Here is a 14,570-nt window from a genome sequence, read left to right as displayed (position 1 = left end):
TCACTTGAAAGTCAAATTGATGGCATTATTTGATAAGGTTCAAGTTAGTACTGGTAAAATTCATAAGATTATATGTAAGAAGCTGAAGTACCGCAAAACATGTGCCAGATGGGTCCCAAAGGTGATGATGCGGCTACACAAGGAAACAAGATTGAGAGTGTGCACAAAGCTAAAGGAACGTTATGATAGAGAAGGTGAGTAGTTCCTCACCAAAATTTAACTTGAGATGAAACTTAGGTTCACTATTGAGAGGCAGAATCAAAAAGACGAAGTGTGGTGTGAAAGCACACCAACTCAACTGTCAAAAAAAACAAGCATCAGACGGGAAATTCATGTTGACAGTGTTTTTGGATTGCAGAAGGTCTAGTTTCTTGTGATTATCTCGAAGAGAAGCATGCTGTGGACAGCCAATACTACTCAGATCTGTCTTTAAACAAGGTGAAGCCAGCCATGAGAGAGAGACGTCATGGATGTCAGAGATAAGCGATTCTCCAGCATGACAATGCATGACCTCTTATTGCTCAACTAACTTGTGAAACCATCTACAAAATGGGCTGGGAAGTACTGCCTCATCCTCCTTACAGTCCTGATTAAGCACCTAGTGATTTCCATTCCTTTGGTGCACTGAAGGAGGCATTACGTGGGAAGAAGTTCCAGAACAATGAGGACGTGAAAAAGTTTGTGGGCAATTGGTTCAAACATCAAGATAAAGAGTTCTTTGCAGCCTGAATAAAAAAAGCTTGTAGCTTGTTGGAACAAGTACATAAATGTTCAAGTGTATTATGTTGAAAACTAGAAAAAGTGTTGTTTTGTAAAAATAAACACTTTTTTCCCCAGGCCAATTTGTCTCTTTAATCATTGAATAACCCTTGTACTTCGAATTTTTTTTGAAGGAATTTCGGAAGGCTGTGTTCAATACTTCTGCTTTAGCAGCAGTGTCATTCGTAGTACTACCACTGCTTTCGTGCAGACAAGGCATTGATTGTGCCTTGCTACTACCATACTTTACATATGACCAGAAGCTCTCTGGATTTTCTGCCAGATTTAGTTCATTGTGGAAGCTGTCATAAGCATCTCACATTGAAGTCTGTGCTAAATATCAAGCTTATGTAAAAGATAACCAGTACTGGGGATTTTGTATTCGTTTAAATTTGGCATGCATTTGTCGTTTCTGCAGCAGTGTTCCGACTTGTTTTGTGTACCATGCGGGATCAGCTCCATCATTTGTTAATTTATTTGGTATAAATCTCTCAATATGTGTTAACATTATTTCTTTGAGTTCAAGCCACATCTGGTCTACACTTACAGTGTTAATTTGGAAGGTGTGGAGATTGTCTCTGAGGCAGACATCAAACATATTTTTTATCTGCTTTTTTAAGTAGATATAGATTTTGTTTATTTCTGGTGGATTTGAGAGCTACAGTCTTCAGACTCACTATGTCAACCCTGTGTTCACTAATTTCTGTATCCATTTTGATGCTTGTTATCGCCTCAGGATTATTTGTTGCTAAGATGTCAGAAGTGTTTTCACGACCATTTATTATTCAAGTGTGCTCATGAACTAACTGCTTGAAATAATTTTCAGAGAAAGATAATACCAGTGCTTCAAATTGTGTAGAGGTAACCGCCAGCCATTGGAAATGACTCCATCGTAGTTGTTCTCGTGGGCAACAGATACTTAGGAATACTGAGAGTAAATTAAAGCGAAGCAAGCCTTCACATCTTCCCAAGTTCTACACCTATACGTAAAAAATATTATATTTTTAGCAATTAAAAGCTCAAAGTGTCTTGGCCTTTTAAATGCAGAAAAATTCACAAAATAAAAGTGTTGTATATTTAAACAAAACAATGGAAAATCCAGGGTGAAATGTAACAATTAATGAAAAGGATGTATTTGAAATTTCTGAGGTATTGGTACCTTTGATTCTACAGATTTTTGTAAAAAGGAGATTAAGAAATGTCTCAAGTGTTTGGCAGTTGTGAAGATATTACAAGAAGCTTTGAAACAATTGGCAATTTTTGTAACTACAGTGCTGCAGACTAACACAAAGCATGTGAAGAGTGGCATTTCACTTTTTGATTCCAAAGGTTGAAGCTGCTTTTCTCCATGCAGAAGCAGATTTTCACCATGCAGGAAATTGATTCTGCTTGTTGTTAGGATTACATATGACCCCTGGTATAGATCAATTTCAGTCCATCATTGTGTGAGATCTTGATAGACACAATTTATACCAAATCAAAAAACCATTGTTATCCTCCTCCAGGCAGAGAATGTGTAGTTTGGCCCTATTGACTGCTCCCAAGCTTCATCTGCCTTGAAGTTTTACACAAGCTCTGGCTGTGTCTTCTTTCAATAGTGTTCTGAGGATACTAGAAATAATTTATTAAATAAATAAATGAGAGATATTAAGGTGTGACTTCAGCAAATAAATTGAAAAGAACATAAAGGGAAAAATAAAAAGGACAGATATGCAAGACTGTTAATAAAATTGAGGGAGACTGAAGTGTCATCACAATGATATTTTCAAGAAAATAATACTGTGTTAAGCGTATATATGAATAAAGACAGGAAACGATTATAAGGTCTTAACAAAGTCGGGAAGTGTTTGTTGCCGCTATCTACCACTTGAAGTTGTGACAATTTATGAAATGTAAAGTAAATTTTTATTGTCTAACACTTTTATCTCAGTATGACCCTTTGATTATATTTAATCTGGGAATGATGATGGCGTCCTCATGGGTAAAATATTTCGTAGGTAAAATAGTCCCCCACTCAGATCTCCAGGCGGGGACTACTCAAGAGGACGTCATTATCAGGAGAAAGAAAACTAGCGTTCTACAGATCGGAGCGTGGAATGTCAGATCCCTTAATCGGGCAGGTAGGTTAGAAAATTTAAAAAGGGAAATGGATAGGTTAAAGTTAGATATTGTGGGAATTAGTGAAGTTCGGTGGCAGGAGGAACAAGACTTTTGGTCAGGTGCATACAGGATTATAAATACAAAATCAAATAGGGGTAATGCAGAAGTAGGTTTAATAATGAATAAAAAAATAAGAGCTCAAGTAAGCTACTACAAACAGCATAGTGAACGGCTTATTGTGGCCAAGATAGACAAAAAGCCCACGCCTACTACAGTAGTACAAGTGTATATGCCACCTAGCTCTGCGGATGAAGAAGAAATAGAAAAAAATGTATGATAAGATAAAAGAAATTATTCAGTTAATGAAGGGAGACGAAAATTTAATGGTCATGGGTGACTGGAACTCGATAGTAGGAAAAGGAAGAGAAGGAAACGTAGTAGGTGAATATGGACAGGGGATAAGAAATGAAAGAGGAAGCCGTCTGGTAGAATTTTGCACAGAGCATAAATTAATAATAGCTAACACTTGGTTCAAGAATCATAAAAGAAGGTTGTATACATGGAAGAAACGTGGAGATACTGACAGGTTTCAGATAGATTAAGATAGAGATTTAGGAACCAGGTTTTAAATTGTAAGACATTTCCAGGGCCAGATGTGGACTCTTGACCACAATCTATTGGTTATGAAATGTAGATTAAAACTGAAGAAACTGCAAAAAGGTGGCAATTTCAGGAGATGGGGCCTGGCTAAACTGAAAGAACCAGTGGTTGTAGAGAGTTTCAGGGAGAGCATAAGGGAAAAATGACAAGAATGGGGGGAAAGAAATACAGTAGAAGTAGAATGGGTAGCTTTGAGGGATGAAGTAGTGAAGGCAGCAGAGGATCAATTAGGTAATTAGGTAAAAAGACGAGGGCTAGTAGAACTTCTTGGGTAACAGAAGAAATATTGAATTTAATTGATGAAAGGAGAAAATATAAAAATGCAGTAAATGAAGCAGGCAAAAAGGAATACAAACATCTCAAAAATGAGATTGACAGGAAGTGCAAAATGGCTATGGCTAGAGGACAAATGTAAAGATATAGAGGCTTATCTCAGTAGGGGTAAGATAGATACTACCTACAGGAAAATTAGAGAGACCTTTGGAGAAAAGAGAACCACTTGCGTGAATATCAACATCTCAGATGGAAACCCAATTATAAGCAAAGAAGGGAAAGCAGAAAGCTGGAAGGAGTATATCGATGGTCTATATTCCATTGTGATATACTTGGGGGCAATATTATGGAAATGGAAGAGGATGTAGATGAAGATGAAATGGGAGATATGATACTGCGTGAAGAGTTTGACAGAGCGCTGAAAGACCTAAGTCGAAACAAGGCCCCGGGAGCGGACAACATTCCATTAGAACTACTGACGGCCTTTGGAGAGCCAGTCCTGACAAATCTCTACCATTTGGTGAGCAAAATGTGTGAGGCAGGCGAAATACCCTCAGACTTCAAGAAGAATATAATGATTCCAATCCCAAAGAAAGCAGGTGTTGACAGATGTGAAAATTACCGAACTACCAGTTCAATAAGTCACAGCTGCAAAATACTAATGCGAATTCTTTACAGACAAATGGAAAAACTGGTAGAAGCCGACCTCTGGGAACATCAGTTTGGATTCCATAGAAATGTTGGAACACGTGAGGCAATACTGACCATACGGCTTATCTTAGAAGCTAGATTAAGAAAGGGCAAACCTATGTTTCTAACATTTGTAGACGTAGAGAAAGCTTTTGACAATGTTGACTGGAATAATCTCTTTAAAATTCTGAAAGTGGCATGGATAAAATACAGGGAGCGAAAGGCTATTTACAATTTGTACAGAAACCAGATGGCAGTTATAAGAGTTGAGGGGTATGAAAGGGAAGCAGTGGTTGGGAAGGGAGTGAGACAGGGTTGTAGCCTCTCCCCGATGCTATTCAATCTGTATACTGAGCAAGCAGTAAAGGAAAGAAAAGAAAAATTAGGAGTAGGTATTAAAATCCATGGAGAAGAAATAAAAACTTGGAGATCTGCCGATGACATAGTAATTATATTAGAGACAGCAAAGTACTTGGAAGAGCAATTGAACGGAATGGACGGTGTCTTGAAAGGAGGATATAAGATGAACATCAACAAAAGCAAAACGAGGATAATGGGATGTTGTCGAATTAAGTCGGGTGATGCTGAGGGAATTAGATTAGGAAATGAGACACTTCAAGTAGTAAAGGAGTTTTTGCTATTTGGGGAGCAAAATAACTGGTGATGGTCGAAGTAGAGAGGATATAAAATGTAGACTGGCAATGGCTAGGAAAGCTTTTCTGGAGAAGAGGAATTTGTTAACGTCGAGTATAGATTTAAGTGTCAGGAAGTCGTTTCTGAAAGTATTTGTATGGAGTGTAGCCATGTATGGAAGTGAAACATGGATGATAAATAGTTTGGACAAGAAGAGAATAGAAGCTTTTGAAATGTGGTGCTACAGAAGAATGCTGAATATTGGTGTAGGGAGTGGCAACTGACCATTAACATAGACAAATGTAATGTATTGCGAATACATAGAAAGAAGGATCTTTTATTGTATGATTATATGAAAGCGGAACAAACATTGGTAGCAGTTACTTCTGTTAAATATCTGGGAGTATGCGTGCGGAACGATTTGAAATGGAATGATCATATAAAATTAATTGTTGGTAAGGCGGGTACCAGGTTGAGATTCATTGGGAGAGTCCTTAGAAAATGTAGTCCATCAACAAAGGAGGTGACTTACAAAACACTCGTTCGACCTATACTTGAGTATTGCTCATCAATGTGGCATCCGTACCAGATCGGGTTGACGGAGGAGATAGAGAATATCCAAAGAAGAGCGGCGCGTTTCATCACAGGGTTATTTGGTAACCGTGATAGCGTTACGGAGATGTTTAGCAAACTCAAGTGGCAGACTCTGCAAGAGAGGCGCTCTGCATCGCGGTGTAGGTTGCTCGCCAGGTTTCGAGAGAGGATGAGGTATCGAATATAGTGCTTCCCCCTACTTATACCTCCCGTGGAGATCACGAATGTAAAATTAGAGAGATTCGAGCGCGCATGGAGGCTTTCAGACATTTGTTCTTCCCGCGAACCATACGCGACTGGAACAGAAAAGGGAGGTAATGACAGTGGCACGTAAAGTGCTCTCCGCCACACACCGTTGGGTGGCTTGCGGAGTATGAATGTAGATGTAGATGTAGATTAGATGGGTAGATCGCATAACTAATGAGGAGGTACTGAATAGAATTGGGGAGAAGAGGAGTTTGTGGCGCAACTTCACTAGAAGAAGGGATCAGTTGGTAGGGCATGTTCTGAGGCATTAAGGGATCACCAATTGGAGGGCAACGTGGAGGGTAAAAATCGTGGAGAGAGACCAAGAGATGAATACACTAAGCAGGATGTAGGCTTCAGTACGTACTGGGAGATGAAGCAGCTTGCACAGGATAGAGTAGCATGGAGAGCTGCATCAAACCAGACTCAGGACTAAAGATAACAACAACAACAACAACAACAACAACAACAATAATGATCTGGGAAATGGCTGCTTACATAACTGTCTTTTTCATAATAAATGGGTGGCCAAAAATTGCAGATAAAATTTTCTTTGTCAGTCCTAAACTAATTTTAAGTCTTAAAGTGGGGGGGGGGGGGGGGGGGAGGCCATAAGGCTTCACTTATAAAAGTAGTTTAGTATGAGCAAATTTTCGTTTCTTGCACCCCTTGCACCACACCTTTCTCTTTTGTGTATTTTCTTCCAACAATTGAAAGTCCACGCTGGAAAAGCAACAATATTATAAAAATGTCAGATTTCTGATCATCATGAAGGTGACACGAGTTGCAGACAGACACAATGAAAACGCCGTTACTCATTAGCTTCAGAAAAGAGAAGTGTGCACACATTCACACAAGCAAGCAAGCGCTCATATGTCTGCACATGCAGCTTGTGTGAATGTGTAATTGTTCTTCCAAGTTTGAACACTTGTCATTAACAAACACCTGAAGTGGCTATAACAACAACACGCAGATTGAAGAAGATTAAAGTATCCTACGCTATATGTTCACAAAGGTCTGGTGTAGAGGAGTTTAGCTTTAGGTCTTATGAATTAAATGTTTCATGTCTGATTGGATTCTGCAACATTGTTGCATAATTTTGGTTTGATTGTGAATGCTCTGTGTTTGGTCTATCCTTTATACTTCAACATTGCAGACACTTTACTGTAAAGTGAGTAAACTGGGTAGCTGATTTTTTTCTAAAACAAATGTTGTATGCAGCCTTTGTACTAAGGTTACCAAGCTGTTGCTTACTATCATTTGGCAGTTTATCATAATATGTCATGAAACTTACCAGGGAATGGTCCAATAAGACATGTCAAAAATCACCCTGAAATTTTTTACGCTGGAAGAAGACAATGAAAGAAGAGCATTGTCAAAATTTTAGCTGCTAAGAGGCATGTCAAGTATTAAAAAAATAGCTGAAAATTTCCAAATTCGAAGCTCACCAGTTGGTGTGACAAATGTACACACCTACTGGTGCTGTAGCAACTGTGCATGTACATCTAGGCGCACACACAGCTGAAGTCAGTGGTACATTGTAAACAGGAAACCTGACACAAACTGATCATAATTTGTAAAGGCCGTTTCAGGTTACCATTAGTTGACAGTTTCTCTGACACTACAGTTCACAGTTATTGTTCTCTCAAATTAGCCACTCAAGTAACATCTATTACAAATTATTAGTTGCATTTTCAGTATTGGTAACTATTGATAATACAGATAAAGCTGAATTAATATTTATTGTGCTTTCATAAGGCATACCTGCTAATAGTACCTTTTTTTTCTTCCAGTTTCATAGTAATGTAGAATCCAAGTAACATTCTCAATTTAGTGATGATGAAATACGAAGAACATGGTTTCCAGCCAAAATCACATACTTCTCCTGAGGATGTACATATGTGTCATTTGTTAGTTGATTTCCTTGGCATTTATTCGAATGATATTGACATTTTGTTTGCAATTGTGGACACGTTAGAAACAGAAAGAGGAAACAACTGTGACGATTCCATGAATTGTGATTCGGACAACCTCAGTTGTGTCAGTAACAGTTCTGAAGAAGAATACCTTCCAAGCCTTAAATAAATGTACTGCAACAGATTTCAGCAATGAAGGAAAGGCAGTGAAACATTGGTTAAGGAGGGAAAACTGCTTGAAGTTACACAGTGTGCAAAGGCGTTTTCATTTGTAAAATCAGAGCTTGAACTCTACAGATGGAAGGATGAATTACATGAAGTAAGAAGTATGTGCCAAATGGAAACCTGAACCATCCAAATGAAAAACTGTTTGAAAGATTTAGAACTGCTCGCGAGAGACCTTGCACCGTTACCAATGGAGATCTAAAAGACTGGTCCCTCCGAATTGCATCTGACATGAACATTACTAATTTCCTGGCTTTGTCTACCTGGCTACACATGTTCAAGAAATCATACTGAATAGAAAGTTGCAAAATTACCAAGTTTATGTCACGTAAACATGTACAGCTGCTGCCAGTGATACAGTGCTATAGAGAAATTCATAGCTGATGTAAAGACTAGATTTACTGTTATCACCACGGCTGCTGTTTATAATGCTGATCGGTCAGGTTTCATGAAAGAACTGCGTGCACACTGCACTTTATCATTTCAGGCTGATAAAAAGACTGAGTCGGTTGCCCAATCAATGATTGCAATGACACATTCATATATGACAATGCCTGTGATCAGTATGAATGGTTTACTGTTTCCACAGCTGTATATCTGTCTTCAAGAATCGCAAGGCAAATTAGGACCAAAAATAAAAAATGGACTGTTTAGTTTTAAAAAAATCTTGTAATCGATGTATCAGAACCTGGAAAAATGGGAAAGAATAATTTTCAACATTTTCTTCAAAACGTATTCCTACCAGTTGCAGAAAAAAAACTAATTCATTACTTTTTTTGGATTCATGGTCTGGACATAATGACAGCTCTGTTTTTGTGGCAGACAACAAAAATCTGTGGATGTAATGTGGATTCTGCCTGACACTACTAGTATGAGTCAACCTCTCGATAAAGAACTTTTTCAACAGTGAAAAGCATTTTTCAGGAAATTATCAGACAACATAATTTCTGATACCTCTCTCTCATTTCAGGTTTGTCAACAGAACGGTATTCTTAAGCTCCAATCATTTGTGCATTACCAGTTTTCTTCACCACTCTTTATGAATTTGATCAAATATGCCTGGTGTGCAGTGCAGTATGCAGAACAATGGCTGGAACCATTTCTGACTCCATCGAGTTTTTTCTAAATAAAACTAGTGGTTACTGCGAAGTGTCTGACTGCACCAATTTTTCCTTTGTCTGGTGTGCTTGGTGCAAGAAATGTGTTTGTTTTCGTCATTCAATAGACACTTTGCATTTTTATGATGCCTTCAGGGAATAAACAAAGAACTGTTTCACTGATGGTCAAATGCCCAACATTCAAACATTATTATAAGGAATGGCCTACAGGACTTGTTATAAAATGTAGTACTGCAAGCCGCATTTCATTTCAACAAATTACAAATCCTCATTGATGGAAGTCGCCTGCGACATCAAACACTGCCATGATTTTATTTTCCCTACTCACCTCTTTTATCAGAATTAAATGTGCAAGAATTGAACTGTCGATATGAAGTTGTTCAAAAAGATGTTTGTATACCTTAAGCCAGCTTTTCATCAGAGCAAACAAGCACGAGCAAAAGAGAATTCTATCTGGTGTACCCGGTAGGCCTCTTGCAGATCTTTCAACTGGACGCCACTGCAGCTACTTACGTGTCCCTAACCTTCCCCAGTTACCTAATCAGAAAATGGAAATCTGCAGTTTAACATGGAATCTGAACCACATGTGTTTCGTGGCCACTCCAACATCTGTGAGAAGTGAATGCTCAGTTAAAAATCATAGTTCCCATGCATTCTGTGTATCACAGAGCGCACGCTTTGCCACTGCTGTGTCACCTTTTGAGATGATGCTCAATATCGATATTTAGTGTTCTGTTTATAAATTTCTCCTCAGTGGTAATGAGAAGCCAGGGAAAAATAGCTGTCGACATACAAGGTAACTTTTGGACCAGTACTAAGGAGATATGGAAATGCAATTCTGTGTAAAGTACATGATCTCCATGCATGTCATACTTCCATACAAATTGACACACTTAAATTCTTCCTACACTGTGCCATTTTGCATGCTCTCTCAAGAACAGTGTGCTCGCCATACAAAATAATCCTCATTGAATTGCAGAGTTTCGCATTGTGGCTCTAACAAGTTACAGTTGTATCCTTTATGCCGAATATTAGCTCTGAAGACTAAAAACTAATAACACAGCGTTCATAGACACTCTCACTACCTCGGGTTCTTTTCCATTCCCTGCAGTATAAATGAGTCTACCCATATACAAGCAAATGGTAGTGAATTATCTGCAAATTCTCATTAGCATGTGTTCACATCCATACGTTCCATTGTAAACCAGGCTTCAGGTGCTTAAAATTGGTGTCTGTGAACTCTGGATAATTCCACTATGCGGCACTGCGAGAGTGATTTGCCGAGTCGCGCATTAGGGGAGCAGGGCTGCACAAACTGCTGTTATAAGCTGTTCTTTGCATGGTAAAAATTTGTAACTTCAACATAAAAAAAACAACCTTGCAGCGCCTCGTAGCAACTAAAATTTTGACAGTGAATTTCTTACTTTGTCTTTTTCCTGTGTAAAAAAATTTCTGGGTAGGCTTCGACACATCTTAATGCACCATTCCCTTTTTAGTCACAGCAAGGCTCCATTTACAACAATCAGGACTTATTGACACTTGATGCGGATAAAATAGTGGTACTTGGCACAGTGTTTTCTCATTATGTTCCTGTCAGTTGGGAAGAATCACATACTAATGTAAATGCATGGCAGTAGTACTTACGGAATTAGGTCTGAAAAATTTATTTGACTTCTTTGGGAAGACCAAGAAAGCATATGCAAATATAAAAATATGTGTGTGTGTGTGTGTGTGTGTGTGTGTGTGTGTGTGTGTGTGTGTGTTTTTGCGCTGGTAGTATTGGAATGTGTTCCGGGGGTATATATGCCAACGGGCATGGCTGACCAGAGAGAGGGAGGAGGAGATGGATAATGAGAGGAGGGGGATGAGATGGTCAGAAATAAGGGATAGGAGGAAATGGAAGTAGATGATGGACAGAGAGATTGTGGGAGGAGGAGGTGGACTGGTTTGGGAGGGGGGGGGGGAGGTGCCAGAAGGAGATGGACAAATAGAGGGGAAGGAGATGTGACCAGATGGATTTGGGGGTGGGGGAAGGAGGTGTGTGCAGTGTGCAGTAAATGTGGCATTCATGTACATAGGTGAAGCTGCAGATAAATAGCTAATAATATGATAAAGTTAACAGATGTGATGAAAGGGAAAAAAAGAAATTTAACCAAGTAAAAGATGATGAAACTGGGATAGTGTTGACAGTGTTTGTTGTTGGACAGGAAGAACACAGCTGTGAAATGTAAGAGGAAGCTATAAGAGGAAGCTATAACATTGTAAACAAGTACAGCTTTTATTTTAAATGCAGAGAGGGTTTGAATCAGTAACAAATTACTGGTTAGTTACTTTGTAAGTGGTGTGGCTGAAATGGAGGAGTAGGTGGAGATAGATTCATTGTTATACATAGTTTCAGGCAAAATGCTAGACATAGCACATCAAGTATTGCAGTTATGAAATGATGTATGTATTTGATTTGCAAAAACATGTGTTGAGGAAACCAGTGACTATGAAACTGATGGTTAAAAGAGTGTGTTGGAAGTCATGTTACTATCCAGCTACGTCCATCATTGCCTCAAAGGAGTTAGGAGTAATAAAACTGAATATTTATCAAAGGAAGACTATTATTTATCCAAGGTAGCTCTTTAATAGCAACCAGAAGGAAAAGGACAAGTAAACTGTAATTAAAGAGTACCTATTCTAAGGGAGTGTGGTGGAATTCCTAATGTGTTTTTAAGATGACTAGCTCATTTATTTCTCCTCCTAACTGATGAGGTGGCCAGATATTCCTAATGAAATATGATTTTTGTTTGTATTGTTTTAATTGCACTCAAACAAAGTATGTTGCACTATTTCAAATTTTGTTTCTTTAAATGTGTCTTTGTTAGTGAATGCTAGTGTAGAAGAAGTTAGAGATTTTTCAACAGTTCAGCATGGAGCTTTACAGTGAAGTTGGTAACTCATTTCAATTGCAGGAGCTATGCCTGTATCTGGACGAGGAGCGTGGTGGACAGCAGAATGGTGTGTGTGCAGCGTGTGGGGCCAGTTTGCGTCCAGGTCTCCGTGACGACGGTGATGGGTCGAGCTCCAGCACGAATGCCGACGAGCCTCCTGTGCAGCCCCCTGCGGGATCTCAATTTGCGCATCGGATTGCCAGCAGTGGGACGAACACGGACCGCACGAACCACCACAGTGCTGGTGCCAGCAGGCACCGTGGCAGTGGAAATGTTTTCAACGGTATGATGAAGGTTTTAGGTTGATGTTAATTGTATGTAGTAACATACATTTATTAGAAATAACTTACATCTGCTTTGCAGGTTCGATTACATAAGCATCTGTCCAGTTGAAATTGTGTGATTTATTAGGAGGGATCATAAAGTTCGTAGTTTGGACTAGAAATATTGCAAGTATTTGAATGTGTGCATATGGGTTGGAAGTGCAGTTTTTCCTTATGTAGACATGTGTAAGTTTGCAGGTCATGTTATAGTATTAGGGGAAGATTAGAACTCATCAGCTATTGACTGAGAGACTCAACTGAATGGGCAATTTGTATAGGGACAGAGATTTGTGCAATATTGTCCTAAATGCCTTAAGAAAAAAATACCTTGATCATAGAACTCCTGTGCAAACTTTCTGACAATGTTAACGTAGAGCAGGGATTCAGTGATTGTAAGGCCAATATAGTGTCACTAACTACTTATGTCAGTAGGAAAGTAAAGAAATGTGGGAAGATGTTTCATTTAGTAAGTCTGGCAAAGAATAGATGTTAAATGACCTGAATTGTCAACATCAAACATTCATCCCTGAGACTGGAAATGATGAGTGTAAATAGACAAAATTACAGAGTATTGTAGAATATACTTTAGACAGGTGTGTGGCAAGTGATGGTGAGTGTGACCTGCCATGCTGCAAAACCTATGTTAGAAAGCTGCTCTGAAGGAAAAGAGAGCTTCACTAAAAATTTAAACAACTCTGAAGTCTTGCAGAAAGCTTGCACACAAACACAAATGAAACTAAGCCAAAATGAACGGAAGGAGAATCGTGCAAGAAGTGTTCAAAAAATCCAAAAGTGAAATTCTGTCTACCAATCTCACAGAAAATCGTAAGAATTTTTGATCTTACATTTAGTCAATAAATGGATCAAAGCTATTTGTCCAGACACTCAGAGATGATACTGACAGTGAAACAGAGGATGACAAAAAGATAGCCAAAATGCCAAAGTCTGAGAATGAATCTTTCACTCTGTACTGAAATGTGCAGTGTTCTTGAACCTTCCTGGCAGATTGAAACTATGTACTGGACCAAGACTCAAACCCTGAACCTTGCTTTTCGCGGGCAGTGCTCTTACTGACTGAGAAATTGAGGCACGACTCGTGACCTGAAGTCACAGCTTTACTTCCAGCAGTACCTTTTCTAAATTCCATTTTCTGAAAGTGTTTCACTGTGAAGGTCATACAATCTGAGACTGACAGTATACCTACTATACCTTCATGATTCTACATAGAGTATGCGAAACTCTCTATCCTCTTCTTTCAGCACTCAAATGCATGTAGCAGGAGGAATGAAGCATTTCAAATGAATGGGAAGATGCACAGGTAATTCAAAAAATGATCATTGAACAGATGCACACAATTTTAGGATTATATCGCTCACATCAGTTCCTTGTAGAATTTAGATGATGTTTAATGCTCACATATTCTAAAGACAAAAAATTTCCCTGGAGTGAATGAACATGGAATCTGCAGACAATAATAATCTGAAACACAGCATGCTCTATTTGTCCATGAGATCAGTTGTCTGTCAATGTAAACAAATATAATGTATTGTGTATAACTAAGTGGAAATACTCTTTAGCGTTTGATTACACGATTCCTGATGTATCACTGGAAATTATCACATCCATTAAATGTCCAGTAGTATGGATATAGAATGATTTCAAATGGAATGACCATATAAAGAAAATTAATTATAGGAAAGGCAATCAGAAATCATTACATACATTAAATGTGTAGGAGTATGGGTATAGAACAGTTTTAAATGGAATGACCGCATTAAAGAAAGAAAGAAAAAAAAAAAGAAAGAAAGAAAAACAACATCTAAGATAGGCAAGGCAAATACCAGGTTGAGTTTCATTAGAAGAATCCTTGGGAAGAGTGGTCCATTCACAATGGAGGTAGTGTATGAGATTCTTGTTTGACTGATAAATGATTATTTCTCATCCATCTGGGATCCTGACTAGACAGGATTAACAGACGAAATAGAGAAGTCCAAAGGATAACAGCCCTTTTGGTTACAGGACCGTTAAGTGCAAAAGCATCATGAAGCTGCTCGTCCACTGACAGAAGCTAAAAGAGAGATGTCGTGCATAACAGAG

General features: G+C 38.6%; 1 protein-coding gene across 1 annotated transcript in view; it reads left to right on the top strand.

Annotated features, from left to right (window-relative positions):
* Positions 1 to 14,570, top strand: part of LOC126278071 (coiled-coil domain-containing protein 85C) — a 94,164-nt gene that overhangs the window by 42,620 nt on the left and 36,974 nt on the right. Inside the window, exon 3 of the mRNA XM_049977902.1 lies at positions 12,172 to 12,433. Within this exon, the coding sequence (XP_049833859.1) occupies positions 12,172 to 12,433 (262 nt within the window). The remainder of the gene's footprint in view (positions 1 to 12,171; positions 12,434 to 14,570) is intronic.

The sequence above is a fragment of the Schistocerca gregaria genome, chromosome 6 (genome assembly GCF_023897955.1).
Source record: "Schistocerca gregaria isolate iqSchGreg1 chromosome 6, iqSchGreg1.2, whole genome shotgun sequence".
Classification (NCBI taxonomy): domain Eukaryota; kingdom Metazoa; phylum Arthropoda; class Insecta; order Orthoptera; family Acrididae; genus Schistocerca; species Schistocerca gregaria.
The sequence above is the reverse complement of the archived record's forward strand: the minus strand, read 5'-3'. Positions and strand labels throughout refer to the sequence as shown.